This window comes from Bison bison, unplaced genomic scaffold, assembly GCF_000754665.1.
Source record: "Bison bison bison isolate TAMUID 2011002044 unplaced genomic scaffold, Bison_UMD1.0 scf7180017864386, whole genome shotgun sequence".
NCBI classification, from domain to species: Eukaryota; Metazoa; Chordata; class Mammalia; order Artiodactyla; family Bovidae; genus Bison; species Bison bison.
This window is the reverse complement of record NW_011494958.1, coordinates 1,563,416-1,579,384: the sequence shown is the minus strand read 5'-3', so window position 1 is coordinate 1,579,384 and position 15,969 is coordinate 1,563,416. Positions and strand designations below refer to the sequence as shown.

The 15,969-nt window shown below is 42.5% G+C and overlaps 1 protein-coding gene across 1 annotated transcript in view; it reads right to left on the bottom strand.

The window, feature by feature from the left end:
- Window positions 1–13,727, bottom strand: part of MTMR7 (myotubularin related protein 7) — a 76,707-nt gene extending 62,980 nt beyond the window's left edge. Inside the window, exons 1-2 of the mRNA XM_010858397.1 lie at window positions 13,521–13,727; window positions 1,340–1,462 (exon numbers count right to left, since the gene is read on the bottom strand). Of these exons, the coding sequence (XP_010856699.1) occupies window positions 1,340–1,462; window positions 13,521–13,727 (330 nt within the window). The remainder of the gene's footprint in view (window positions 1–1,339; window positions 1,463–13,520) is intronic.
- Between the last annotated feature and the right edge of the window lie 2,242 nt (window positions 13,728–15,969).

Genomic DNA, 15,969 nt, shown 5'->3' with positions numbered 1-15,969 from the left:
TGATACCAAGAAGTCTGCAACAACTAACCACACCCAACCCTCACCTTTTGCTTTTAAAGGGGCTTGCTGAAAGCTTTCAGTAACTTTGGGGTTCTTAGGGGATGAGCCACCTGTCTCCTTGTATAAACCTGTAATAAACCTTTCTCTGTTCCAAAAGCTAGTGTTTTAAGTATTGATGGGCCTCACTGTGCATTGGGCACAAAGCCTTGCGATTTGGTAACAGTCTCTGAGCCACACATAGAGACAAGAAACACCCTTGACCTTCAGCTGGCTTGCACTCAGTTGACAAGAACTGGTATGTTTGGGGGTAAGAACCAGCTGTCTGAATTCATCATTTTATTTTTCAGTGCCAAGCTTTCTGATAGTCAAGCTCATTATATGAAGCAAACCCTTCAGCCTAGAATTCTGCACAGCTCCAGGTAAGGGAACATTTGGGTCGTCAAAGCTTGAAATGCACTGGGTAGCTAAAATTAAATAAGGTCATGAGAAGTTAGTAAAATAAACCTTGCAATCAACAAAAGTTAGAGACAGTTCCGCTGGGAGGTGCCACCATGCTCCTTAATTCCACATGGAATGCTTGAGTTCAACAGCAACTTGAGATGGTTGTTTTCTAAGCTGTTGGTGGTCAGGCAGGCTGCAGAAGAGATTTATTTGAAAGGAAACCATGCTGAAGTGCTCTGACTTTCAGGAGGGTCTCTGCTCAGTCCTCAGTGGCAATGCTTCATTCTTTAAATTCCTCTCCACTAAGTAGGGAGGGCCACCTTCTGCTGCAAAGATCAAGTCTACAGAAAAAGCAGAATCTACAATCCACAGATTCTGGTTCTGGTCCTAATGCCATGGTTGGGCAGCTCTCTTAAAATAAGGACCTTCTAATGGTCTCATTATTATGTAGCAGAAATACCTGATAATAGGACTCTTCCCTAGACTTTTTCTTTTTTAAATTATGAGAAAATTGTAGACAACATAATGACTAAATGGCCTGCACCACAGGATGCTACGAACGAAGTGGATTGCAAATCACTGTGTAAACACTGTACCTGGTACAGTAACATTATTGAATCTCTACTTGTCAGCTGTGACACGAAGCACTTACACCTCTGGCTATTTCTCTGTCTCTCTTTGATGATGTCCAAGTCATCAGTATTTAAAGTGAGTAAATAGACCAAGTGGACATGACCCTTTACAAAAAAAAGCAGTGCTCACATTCCAAAAAGAGTGCTCTGAACACCCAACCCCCCCAAGTCCCACCCTCCTCATCTAGAGAACAGACAAAACAGAGTCAAAACTTGTTACTTCAAACAATGGAAAACACAAAAAGCCAAAAATAAGGACTGCATACCCATGTTTCTTTCCTTGTGTCAGGCGCCGTTTCCACAAATATGACGTGAGTGGCGGTCAAATACAAAGTCCCGAGGGCTGCTTTTTTAGAAGATATTCGATCCACCAAGCGAACGTTTTCAACCTAGGGAAATCAGTTTGACAGGGTTATCGTAAAGCAAAAGAGCTGGTCACAAACAAGAGTCAGCAGGTAATCTCGTGCTTAATCCAAATACGATTTTGAACAAGATCCTTCCAAACACGAAAGACAAAAACTTACCCCCTTAAGCTAATTACATCTCACAAAGGTCTGTATATCAAAAGATACAAATTCACCAATTCCTTAAATGCAACCTTAAACATACCACATAAGATTCACACACCCTATTTTTTAAGAATATCCTGAGTTTTAAAGAGGTCAATGTTTTTACTTTAATTACATAATTCTAATTTAAGGCAGGAAGTAAACACATCAAAGTTCTTTGTTGACATGTTAACTATATATGAATTGCATTCCATCAAAAAGAAAAGTGTATTTTCCTATGCATTTCTCAGTTGCGGAAGTGGCCCCAAGGTTGTCTGCTCCCATATAAACTAGCAGGAATACAAACATACATACAGGAGCAAAAAGTATCACAAGAATGTTCTGTGTGCTCCCCAAGAAAATTTACCAAATGAAGATTCTGATATTTATAATAAAATCTTTCTACTAAATAGAATTCTCACCCCTGAACTACAATTCAAACTGTCAGATAAGACTTCTGCAAACAATTTTTACCAAGCATACACCTCTGAAATATAGAGCAATTTCAAGAATACATGCAGCAGGATCATTCCAATATGAAACGTAAAAGAAATGACAAGAGATTGTTTACAGGGCAAATGAAAACCCACACAACGACAACCCCAATAAGGCAGCCACCTCAAACACCCGTAGAACATTCCAGTGATAGGCGGGGCTTAGCAATGCTACTTACTACTGCCAAGAATTAACCATCTACAACAGACACTGACTCAATCCTCATCTCTCAAATCAGTATGTGGTACTCTGTGACTGGTTCATTTCATTTAGCATCATGTTTTCAATCCATGTCTGAATCAAAGTTCATCCATTTGTAGAATATGTCAGTACTTCATTTATTTTTACTGCCCCAAACACGTTCCATTACATGTATATACCACATTTTATTTATCTGTCAGCTGATGGACATTAGGGTTGTTTCTACTTTTTGGTTATTATTAATAATGCTGCTATGAACATTCTTATACAAGTTTTTTTTCTCATACAAGTTTTTATGAGGACAAGTTTTCATTTCTCTTGGGTGTATATATACCTAGGAGTGGAATTGTGCCAGGTCATATGGTAACTCTGTTTAACCTTTTGCAGAATTCCCAGACTATTTTCCAAATCCAAAGTGGCTGTACCATTTTACACTCCCACCACCACTCCATGAGGGTTCTGACTTCTTCATGTCTTTGCCAACACTTGCTATAATCTTTTTTTGATCACAGCCATCCAAGTAGGTACGAGATGGTATTTTGTGATTTTTCACTTGCATTTCCCTAGTGGTTAATGATGCTAATGTCTGTTCATGTGCACACCTGTTTTTAATGAAAACACTTCCTATATTTCACCATTGAATTTGATGTTGATTTTTTTTAAAAAATAGCACATCATGGAAGTGACCTATTCCTGGTTTAATGAGTGCTGATTTTTGAAAATTAGAAATGAACATCAATGCCTTGGAATATTTGCTCTGTTTAGTCTGATGCTATCAATAATAGTCCTGGATTTTCTTAACCCTTATGTCTTGGATTCTTGGTATATGGCCAACTTGGAGTCCATGTATTAATGTTTTAATATCCCTTATATTTTATCTTCTATAATTGTTTTATTTTTGGTTTCCTTTTTGATTTTTCTGCATCTGTGCTTTTAAGAAATATTGGTCTACATTAGCCTGTTTGTGGCACTTTTATCAAGTGAAATCAGTTATGATTACATTAATCAGGAAGCTTTCAACACACAAATTATTTAGTATTTAAAACAAATACAGGCACTTCTTTATACAGAAACAATTCTTTAATAATTCTTCCAATTTTTTGTTCAGTTATAGATCCATTCAATGTTTTCTACTTTTTTATTTTTTTTACTAAATTTCATTTTGACATCCATTTTTTTCAAATTATCTTCTTACTGCTAACTTTCAATTTCTTATAATCTTTTCATTCTTGTCTGTGGGCAAATCCCTCTCTCCTCAACCTTTCTCTCATTCCTAATATTGTAAACTAGGTTCTTACATTTTTATAATTCAATATGCAGAGGTTTTTCCTCCAAGTAACAGGTCTTGGATTTATGAAGTTGATTTTTCTCTTTTCCAATCATTCATTTATGCTTGTGTTTGTTAATGTTTTAACATGCTTTTTTTTGAGTATATCATGTGGTTTTCCTTTGTTCATTTTTAAACCCTCAGGTTTGATAGCTCATTAATTTTCATTCTTTTTGGTTAATAACAAGCTTCAAGTCCAATCATTTTCCTTCAAGCAAATCTTTGGCAAGCATCTTATGAGTTTTGTTTGTAATATTATCATTCTTCTTATTTTCTAGGTAGTTTATAACTACAGTATTTCTTCTCTGACCCAAGAGTTTTTTAAAGAGAATATTTTTCAATTCCCATGTGGTTGGATTATGGTATTTAAACTTTTGTCCTTAAATATTCTACTTTGAACTGCCTATGAGAAAGACATCATGGAAGAGACAGTGGGAGGAGAAGAGAAGGAGATATAGTAGGACATTTCTATGGGGAAAAAACTCAGTTGCACACTGAGATGTGCCTAGCTAAATGAAGCAGAGGCCCAGGGGTGATCTGAGCTTCCCGGTGGCTTCGAGGTAAAGAACCCGCCTGCCAACGCAGGAGACATGGGTTTGATTCCTGGATTGGGAAGATCCCTGGAGAAGGAAATGGCAACCCACTCCAGTATTCTTGCCTGGGAAATCTCATGGACAGAGGAGCCTAGTGGGCTACAGTCCATGGGGTCTCAAAAGAGTCAGACCGGACTGCGCGACTAAAACAAACAAATCAGAGGGTGTTATATCAATTAACAATATAAAAAAAAGGAGCATAAATAATTTTCTCTGCACTTAGAACCCACAAAACAAAACTTTATTGGGGTAACCATACTGACCATAAGATAATATTTTAAAAGTCAAAGCATTTAGTATGAATTATTCTCCCTATAGAAGTAAAGATATACCACTTAAATTATTTTTAGAAAACTCTCAGTGGACCAGAACAAGGTTCACAGATGGTGGTAGATTAGAACACTTAATGAGATTTTTCCATGTCTTTTTGTTAATTTTGGATGCTGCTGCAGGAAAATTACATTTCAAGATATAGCCATCGTTCTCACAGGTCTCACAGCTGTCAAAAGTAATTCTGAAGTAGAGGGAGGAAATTAAAAAAAAAAAAAAGATGAGGGAAACACCATAAGCATGATTTCCCAATGATGTAATAAGAAGAAATGAGTAATAAAAATTAAAATTCCGTTGCCTGAGAAATTCTGTGAAGACGGACAGCACTGCTCAGGGATCACTGCATGGTTTACACTAAGACAGCCAGGACACTCTTGACTGTGATGCTAGAGTCGGTCAATTCTAGACCAAGTGAAATACACCTCAATTGTGCTGATGCCGTCATGAAGACCCAATGGCTCCATAACTCTGCCTCACTGCTCGGCTAACTCAAGTCTACCTCATCTATGCATATAAATAAACTGTATAGTGAAAAGGCCTCTTTCATACTTGGAGAAATGATGACCTTTAAGAAACTACCAGTTTTCCTTAAGACAACGCAATTCATTTGCATGTGCCTGGGAACACCATGCTCAAGACACACTAGGGATCTGTGCTCTGCAAACGGCAGTTCATCTACACCAAAGATATTATATCATTATGTAATATGACGTTATATCAGTATATCCACGTGATATATCCCATTATATCATTAACTTTTGGTTGTACATTTTTCACATTCTGACATTTCTGAAAGCAGAATGCATCTTAAGATTAATATGGTAAGAAGACACTGTGGCATTTCATTGGCAGCGTTTTTTTTTTCTTTACATAAAATCTCGGTGCATCTCACATCACATGTGCCTTAGACTTGCTGAAATGCAGTTTAGTTTTTGGTCACTGGCGTACAAATGATATTTGAAACCACAGGACTGAAAGGTTGCCTCAGGAGAGCATGTAGAGTGAGGAGAGATGTGAGGGCCTGCAAGAGTGAAACGTGTGATGGAAGAGGAGGAACTGGAGAAGCAAACCGGGGAGGAACGGCCAGTGAGGAGGAAAATCAGAGGGCACGCTACTGGGGGAGGGTGTGCGGAGGGAGCGGTTTGTATGAGAGAGAGTGTGTGTGTGGAATGCTGCCGCCAGATCAAGTAAAGCCAGAACTGGAAACTGCCCACTGGATTCAGCGACGCAGAAGATGCAGGAGGGGTGGTGGGAGCCCTGGGATCAGAAGCCATCACTCAATGGCTGCAGGAGTGAACGCACCAGAGCAGAGTTGAGAAAATGGAGACTCAACTCTTTGTGGAAGTGTGGGCAGTAGCCAGAGAGGGGAGCCTGACCACTCAATATTAATATGTTTAGGATAATCGGCTAACAATTATTTTAAGTAACTTTCTGCTTGAAATTGGCATTTGAAAATAGAACACCTTAAGACAAAATTATACCGCAAAGCTATATTCACAAACCACCATCAGAACATTCTCCTTTGTGGTGGTGGTTGTTCAGTCTCTAAGTCATGTCTGACTCTTTGTGACTCCATGGACTGCAGTACGCTGGGCTTCTCTGTCCTTCACTTCTCCTGGAGCTTGCACAAACGCATGTCCACTGAGTCAGTGATGTCATCCAACCACCTCATTCTCTTTGAGATAAACCCAAAGAAAGCCTGAATATGGGATATGGGAACCCAAATGTTGGCATAGGCAGATGTTTAGGATTCTCTCGACCAAAAGAAAGAACAGCAAACATCCGATTCCACTCGTCAGAATGCCTTTGTGTGGGATGTTAGGCTCTGGAAAGAAGAACAGAGACTGAACAGGATGGAGTCTTTGTGCTAAAGAATCTTACAGCCTCAGTGGAGAAGGCCATGCCCCAGTTTAACAGCCTTTTCATTCCCATCCCTGCTTTGCTGGATTTAGGTGGGGGTGGGGGGTGGGGAATGGTTTCATCAGCTTTTCTAGGCGAAGGCTGAAAAGCCTCAGTGAGCACACCCGGTCCCACCATGGCACCGCTGGTCCTTCCCCATTGATCACGGGCAGGCAGAGCCTCTCCTCAACCATGCTCCATCACACCACCTTCTAATTTCAATCTAAACAGAAGTCCTTATTTTCTAACCTGCAGGTCGAATACTCGACTACTGAACGTTCTGAAGTTCTAGAATCATCTCTATCTGGGAAAGAAAAGCTGCCCTGGAGGCCAGGGAGTCTGAAGGGCAGAGCAGGGTTACCTTTTGTTGAGACCAAGGAAAACGAAAGGCACCGGCCACAGGTCTGGCTTGGGCCAAAGCCCCAGTGCTCAATACCCTATAAAGCAGGCTGAGGGCCTCTGCCAGTCACTGGAGGGAAGAGATCCAGACGCTGCCGACCAGGGAGAGACCAACGTGTCTGCAGCGGCCAAAACCGAAGACAAGTTTATGTTCTAATCTAAGAAAAGCAACTAGAGAAATACTTTGTCGTGCTAAATTTGGTATCATGACATTTTCTAACTCTGGCAACGTGGAAAGTGAAGTATTTGGAAGTCGTGGTGGCCTGGGCTCTGGTTTTGGTTCTGAAAGGGATCCGCTGGGCTCAGGCGGCTGAGCGACTCCCTCTGGGTTCTGACTCCTGCAAAGGACCTACGGCTGTTTAATGCCTTTCCCCACTCAGACTGCTCTCTCTGTCTGAGGTGCTGCAGAGAGATGATAGAAAGAACACAAAACAGCAGCTATGAAAACACACATGAGGTTGTGGTTGTTCAGTCGCTCAGTCGTGTCTGACTCTTTGTGACCCCACATGCAGCACGCCAGGCTTCCCTGTCCTTCACTGTCTCCCGGAGTTTGCTCAAACTCATGTCCATGGAGTCGGTGATGCCATCCAACCAAGAACCGACTCATTGGAAGAGACCCTGATGCTGGGAAAGATTGAGGGCCCGAGGAGAAGGGGACGACAGAGGATGAGATGGTTGGATTCACACGATGATGACTCAATATTACATCTCAAGAAATTCAGCCTCTCAGGACTGTGGTTGGCCAACAAAACTCTTGAGATTTCCCCAGGAAGGGAAGCACCAGCCTCAGCCATGAGAGATGCTACAACAGTCTCTGAAACTGGACCAGGGGCTGCACTGAAGCCGAGAGTCTGGGGCCCAGAGGAGAGAGATGAGCATCCTCCCCACTAGTCCAGGGGTGGGGCCACTGGCCACACCCGGCTCTTCGCAGTCTCCAGGCTCCCATCCAACCTGATATCTTTTCCTCTTTCCTCCTAAAGTCTCTGGAGTCTGGACACAGCTGCCTGAGACCCCCGAGTACTTGGTAAGGCTTCCCGGGTGACTTCTACCTTTGATAATTAAGTGTTGTTTGAATTCATGAAGTCTCTTACTATAGTGTTTAAAAGAAAGTCTCCTGGTTGCCTTTCTTGAACAAATAAATCTTTTTTTTGTTTTTTAAGTATGATATATCATCTTAGTGCTCGTAAGATTCTTTCAGATAAAAATGAAACAATTACGTAAAAAGTATGTTTACATTAGAATGCCAACCTGATTTTTGAAACATGATATTTTGCAATCTATCTAGCCATCCAATTTTTTTTTAAACAATATTTCATGGTGATACTCGAGCTACACAGCACAGAGACCAACCTGGCTTCTTAAAACCCATCCGTCAACTTCCCACTCTACTGGCCAGGACATGGCTCAGTGCTTGTGCAGAAACCAAACTCAAGACCTTTGCAATGATGAGAACCTAGATGGGCACACGGAATCCATTTTTTTCTAAAATGCTCTTCTTTTGGAGCACAACATGTCATATGAGCCACAAAATGTGGGGATATGTGACATAAAAATGTGCTGTTTAAAGTGCCCCGCGGCGGAAGGAGAGGGTGGGACACATTGAGAGGGCAGCACTAACGCAGATACCCTGCCATGTGTCAGACAGCTAGTTAGAAGCTGCTATATCACACAGGGGTCTCAGCTCGGTGCTCTGATGACCTAGAGGACTGGGGGGGGCAGTGTGGGAGGGAGGCTCCAGAGGGAGGGGATACATGTATCCATATAGCTAATCCATGCTGTTGTACAGCAGAAACCAACACAACATCATAAAGCAATTATCCTCCAAATAAGATTTTTTAAAATTTTAAAATAAAGTGCCCTGTAGCCACTGCAGTGCCCCATCCCACTTATGGTCTTTTACAGCAGAATTAGGAGAGGGTGGCAAGGGTCCCATGGCTGGGACAGAAGCCCCCAAGGATAGAGCCCGCCCTGGGTGTTCATAGTCTTGGGTGCAGAGGCTATTCTGGCTTCAAGCAGGTACCACCCCTCATTCACAAACTGCCGAGACTCACAACCGGACGATCCAGGACTAAGTTTCCAGAAATGCTGAAGGTCAAGAAAGAAGCACAATTGAGGAAGCTCCCTCTCGACCTCTCCCCTGAGCAGCAGGGGCAGAAGAAGAAAGGAGAACAAGAACAGCACTGACAACCATTTCGTGAACAGCGGCCGAGTGTCAGGTATGTACTAAGCGTTGTTCGCACAGTGTTTCTAGCCCTGACTGAAAGGGAGAAGTGGCGATCCCATTGAACAAATGATACTACTGTAGCCTGTAAATCCACTGCCCAAGGCCTCGCAGCTAGAAAGCGGGAGAGACAGATTTCAGACCAGAAGTGTCTGACTCCCACATCCGTTTCCCTAGGTCTCTCCCACACTTTACTGCTTCAGTCCAGGCCTAACATTGTAAATTAATGGCTCAATGGCCCAGCCTCCATTTGCCCTAAAATTGCAATGAGAGAGTTGATACAGTGAACAAGTAAAAAGTTCTGGCCAAAGCTAAAGCACTGATCATTCAGTGTAGAGCTTCACATTACAATGGCCATGTTAACCCCCTGTCTGTCCATTTCACTGGCCTGGAGGGACGCATCCCACGTGGTCCCGAGGCAGACTGGGGAGCCTGGCTCCCAGGGGGTCCCAGGACCAGCCAGCCAGAGTCGCGACAGGTGCATTGGTGTGTTTCATGTCAGAAGGTGCCATGACCTCCTGCAAAAGCAGGAGAACCGTGTCAGAAATCAAGTTGCACTTCTGCTCACCAACCACGTGTTAATTCTTTTAGAAAGGTTTCATTTATGGTAGGTGTCCTTGTAGTGCTAAGTAGGATGGTTTAAAGCCTTATCCCAGAGCTCCTGGACAATGAATGATTCCACCGGTGAGGAACTGCATGCATGGGAGAGAAAGAGACGAAGCATCCATCCCTATAGTTAGGAATGAACAGTAACTACTGACAAACAAATCCATAACAGAGACTTCAGACATTTCATTCTCGCTCCCACCGAATGCTCACCTCGTGTCTGTGACTCCATTCTCCCTTTTAACAGCAGTGATAACAGAGGTTGCATGAAAGATGGGCCACTCAGTGGTAGCTGCAAAAAATTTTGACATAGACAAAGAAAAAGAAATACACAAGTCTGCTATTTGGAATTGTTATAATCTCTTATAATAGGGGGGAAAAAGCATTTGATTTCTCTCATTTAAAAAGAAGTACTTTCAATACTGTATTGTATATTTGAAAGTTGCTAAGAGAGCAGATTTTAAAAGTTCTCATCACAAGAAATAAATTGTTAACTCTTTTGAGATGATGAATGTTAACAAACACTATCGTAATCGTTTTGTAATATATATGTGTGTGTGTGTGTGTGCTCAGTCATGTCAGACTCTTTGGAACCCCATGGACTGTAGCCAGTCAGGCTCCTCTGTCCATGGAATTTTCCAGGCAAGAACACTGGAGTGGGTTGTTATTTCCTTCTGCAAAGGATCTTTGCAACCCAGGGGTCAAATTCACATCTCTTGCATCTCCTGCATTGGCAGGCAGATTCTTTACCACTGAGCCACCTGGGAAGCCTATCCATCTATCTATCAAATCATTATACTACACACCCTAAACTAATACAATGTTCTGTGTCAATTATATCTCAATAAAACTGGGAAAATTACATGGTTAAGTGTTGCATAATAAACTTGCTTGCAAAAAAAATTTTAATTGAAAAAATTAAGAGATACACATTTCTCCTAAGTTATATAAAGTTGCTTGAACACATAAAAGGGGGTAGTCACTAAGCTTCAGGAGTTTTCTAATCCAGCCGTTTGGTAGAAAAATCAGAAACACCAAACCTTCTCCCAAAAGGCAGATTTAATCTGTTTAAAACTATAAAACCAATGAAAGTCTTTTCCCAGGACCATTTTATTCAGAGGTCAGATATTGGAGAAGAACTGAGGGAAAGGCAAAAATCACAAAGCCCAATCCAAGAAAATACATGGCATGTAACCAGAAGAAATACTTAGACATTCTGCCCTTCATAAAACTTATAAAATATCCTTGACATAACACTGAGAGAGATGCTAGTGGGAGACACATATTCAGAATGCATGAAAATAATCTTATTTTCAGGCTGTCTGAAAAATTAAGTCTCTCAAATATGTATCCTGCTATGAAGCCAAATTATTTGCTAAAACATCAATACAGTCAAGATAAAATACAAAGTAAGGCCTTTGTTAAAAATCCCTGAAATGGGCTGCCACCCATCAGTTGAAGCCCTGTTAATTTCATTAATTTAATAATTCATGTTATTAATTTGTTGAGTATCTAGTCTGTGCCAGGGACCCAGACCGAGTTATCCAGAGGCTCCTAATTAGCAACACTGCCCACAGATTATCTGACTCCACCTCTGTCCGCCAGGACTTTCTACAGAGCAAGAGACAGAAATCTCAACTTCATATGGCTTCAGTCAAAAGGGATTTTTAAGGAAGCACTTATCTATACTCATCAGGCTGGCCAGGGCTTCAGAGCCCCCAGCGCCCCCCACCCCACATCTCTCAGCAGGTCCCCCTCCCTCTCTGCTGGCTCTAGGCTCAGAAGCCCAACCTCACTGCACACTTCCCCCACAGCCCAAGTCTCCAGGCTTCTCCTTAAGCCAGCCAGAGTGGTCACAGGAATGACAGGTGAGTGGCTGGACTTGAGCCACAGAAGAACATGGGGATGGTCCACAGAGCTGGCCGGGCCCTCGGTAAGCCTGGGAGAATGCACGGGAAACAGCCAGAGCCTGGAGCGCAGCTGCCACATGCTCTCTCCCAGCCTGTCATCTTTCCTCACGCCTCTGTGCATCACTCCCTATTTAAAGTTTCCCCAGTTCCCAGTGCTACTGATCAGGGCCTTCCACAGACTGGCCCCACCTTATCTTTTCAGCAGGCTCCTTTTTTAATGCCCCAAACCACTTTCAGTATTGTATAACAGATGTCACCAACTATTCTCCAAAGAGATCCTGAGCTACCAGAATCCACGCATGGGAACAAAACCCCCCGTGCTGCTACCTCCACCAGCATCTCCTAACCTGTGGAGCCCGCCTCTTCAATCTTACCTCCTCAAGCACCAACATCTCCCTGGACAGAGCCAGTTTCAGGCAGGTTAACTGAAGCAGGAGGGTTCAGATTTGGAAAGACTAAAACCCAATTTCAAACAGACTCATAATCCAAGGACTTTAGACACACCCACAGGTAGATATGGGTAGAGAAGTTCATCCCAGTAATCTTGATCTCATTTTCAAAAGTAAGAGGTAAAAGAATGAATACGTTTATCCAGAATATTCTGTTATGCTAGCTGCAAAAAAAAAGGACACTGAAAATAAAGATCCCGAATCATATGCATGTTAGAAGGATGTTTGGTGTGTCAACTTTCAAAATGAAGAATCCACAGATTTCCTCAAATTGCTGGAAAAATGTAAGACCTTTATTCACACAAGAAATAGGATATTTGACACACATACTTCTACAGATTTTTCAAGCCACCTACAAATCATCAAATCATTCTAATAAATAAGACTATACTCCGAAAAGACATAAGTTGTGCAAAATTTACTATTAAAAGAAGAAAAAAAGCCAGTCAACTTTCTGATATAGAAAAGGATGTTTGGGGAACTCCTCTGATGGTGTAGGGGTTAGGACGTGGTGTTTCCACTGCCATGGCCTAGGTTCAACCCCTAGTCAGGATCCTGCACACCATGGGGCGCAGCCTACATTTTTTTTTTAATGTTTAAAATTTTAATTAAAAAAGAAAAGTATGTTTTCATCCAGCTTAGGTCAAGGTAAAGGAAATATCTCGGTGATTTCAGATAGCCCTGAATGCCTATAAATGGGCAGGACGTTGAGTTCCATCTACCTATACAATTGTTGCAACAGTTGATTTGATGGACATGCGACTAAATTTTAAAAATTCCCTGAGGGGAGATAATAAAACTAAAATAGTTAGTGACACAGACCCGTAGCTACTTAAGAAATGAGACTGCTAGCAATTCTTGGAAAAGACAGAGAAAAGAAAAGCGAGCCCATTTTTCGCTCAAGAGAAACTATAAATGCTATGCCAGCAGCCAAACTCATAAATAAAGCCAGGCACTTGAGAGATCTGCACAGGGCCCATATAATTTATTTTGGTAGGATGACCCTGGATGTGTAGGCTTAAAAGAACATGCACTGTTGAACAAGAGGACAGACTCGGGATTTATTTCAACACCACCTTAAAATAACCTCAACCAAAAATACCATTTTCAACAAGCCTAATAAGAAATAAAAGAGGAAGAAAGAAGAGTTAAGAGCAAAATAAATGAAGAACAGATGCTGGGCCCTCTGTGACTCAAAGAATAAGCCTATGGAGTAACCTATTGAACATAGTTGGCCTTAACACAGTAGTGATTTTGAAAACTAAGATAGTATTTGGGAGAATAAGACCTAGTCAGGAAGCAATAGAAAGCAAAGGCTTCTTTTCATGATTTTCCTCTAAAAAAGATTTCCAAAATGCTTCTGATGTGTTTTTGACAAAAGCAAAGGTCTAAACCATCTACTTATATAATTCTTTGGGAACTATGGGAAAACATTTTTCCAAGGGCAAGTTGTGCCAAATGTAACTTACTGCTGGTCCAAAGAGCGGAGAGACAGCCAGGCACAGAGTGAACCAAGTCGTATACACCCCGGCCCCTCCCACCATCTCCTGGCAGGATTCGGCGCCAGAGGACCAAGGCGGAGAGCCCTTGGTTGGCCGGGCAAGGCCAGGTTCCAGCTCATTTACACATTCCCATGCTTCACCCCTTGGCTCCGGGCCCCCAGGGACAGACTCCATAATCGGCACCATATTTTCCCCCTCCTCGTCTTACGGGTCAGCCCTTGGGAGCCCCTCATTCGCGTTCTGGGAAATGAGCATACAGCAGGATGTCGTGCAGACACAAAGATGCGAAGACCTCTTCCAAGGCTACATGACATCCCTGTGACAGGGAGCTCTGAGGTCCCCAAGAGCTTGAGGACACCACGCACCCAGCACGGTCTGTCCCCTCCAGCCTGCCACCCGTGCCCCGCCTCCTGAATCCTGCCTCTCCTTGGCCATTCCAGACGACAGAGATCACCCACTTTCCTTCAAACTGCTGGGACACTGCTGGTCTTTACTATTAAATATTTATGTCCCATTTATTCTACACTGCCTTATTCTCACTGACCAACTCTGTTTCCAGGAATGTGTGTTCTCAAGGAGGTTCTTTTATTTCCAACCTTCCCTGCAACACCATGAACCATGCAGACCCACACCCACACTAGAAATGTGGAAAAAACAAACATACGGTCCCTGGTTCCCTGGCTTCCTGAAACGATGCACCATCTCGGTAATATCAGAGCAACACAGCAGCCTTTAACATGAGGTCACTTAAGGACAGGTAGTATTTTTTTTTTCCCTTTGTGCCCTAATGCTTAGCACACGCACATGCTGAAGTTTCTGTCTAGTGACTGAAAAATAACAGCCCTATGGTAAAGACAAAGTATGTGAGGGCTTCAGTTCAGTTCAGTCGCTCAGTCGTGTCCGACTCTTTGCGACCCCATGAATCGCAGCACGCCAGGCCTCCTTGTCATTCACCAGGTCCCGGAGTTTACTCAAACTCATGTCCATCAAGTCGGTGATGCCATCCAGCCATCTCATCCTCTGTCATCCCCTTCTCCTCCTGCCCCCAATCCCTCTCAGCATCAGAGTCGTTTACAATGAGTCAACTCTTTGCATGAGGTGGCCAAAGTACTGGAGTTTCAGCTTCAGCATCAGTCCTTCCAATGAACACCCAGGACTCATCTCCTTTAGAATTGACTGGTTGGATCTCCTTGCAGTCCAAGGGATTCTCCAGAGTCTTCTCCAACACCACAGTTCAAAAGCATCAATTCTTCAGCGCTCAGCTTTCTTCACAGTCCAACTCTCACATCCATACATGATTACTAGAAAAACCATAGCCTTAACTAGACGGACCTTTGTTGGCAAAGTAATGTCTCTGCTTTTGAATATGCTATCTAGGTTGGTCATAACTTTCCTTCCAAGGAGTAAGCAGCTTTTAATTTCATGGCTGCAATCACCATCTGCAGTGATTTTGGAGCCCAAAAAAATAAAGTCTGACACGGTTTCCCCATTTATTTCCCATGAAGTGATGGGACCAGATGCCATGATCTTAGTTTTGTTAATGCTGAGCTTTATGCCAACTTTTTCACTCTCCTCTTTCACTTTCATCAAAAGGCTCTTTAGTTCTTCTTCACTTTCTGCCATAAGGGTGGTGTCATCCGCATATCTGAGGTTATCGATATTTCTCCCAGAAATCTTGATTCCAGCTTGTGCTTCTTTCAGTCCAGTGTTTCTCATGACGTACTCTGCATAGAAGTTAAACAAGACAAGCAGGGTGACAATATACAGCCTTCACGTACTCCTTTTCCTATTTGGAACCAGTCTGTTGTTCCATGTCCAGTTATAACTGTTGCTTCCTGACCTGCATACAGGTTTCTCAAGAGGCCAGTCAGGTGGTCTGGTATTCCCATCTCTCAGAATTTTCCACAGTTTCTTGTGATCCACACAGTCAAAGGCTTTGGCATAGTCAATAAAGCAGAAATAGATGTTTTTCTGGAACTCTCTTGCTTTTTCCATGATCCAGCAGATGTTGGCAATTTGATCTCTGGTTCTTCTGCCTTTTCTAAAACCAGCTTGAACATCTGGAAGTTCACGGTTCACATATTGCTGAAGCCTGGCTTGGAGAATTTTGAGCATTACTTTACTAGCATGTGAGATGAGTGCAATTGTGCGGTAGTTTGAGCATTCTTTGGCATTGCCTTTCTTTGGGATTGGAATGAAAACTGACCTTTTCCAGTCCTGTGGCCACTGCTGAGTTTTCCAAATTTGCTGGCATATTGAGTGCAGCACTTTCACAGCATCATCTTTCGGGATTTGAAATAGCTCAACTGGAATTCCATCACCTCCACTAGCTTTGTTCATAGTGATGCTTTCTAAGGCCCACTTGACTTCACATTCCAGGATGTCTGGCTCTAGGTCAGTGATCACACAATTGTGA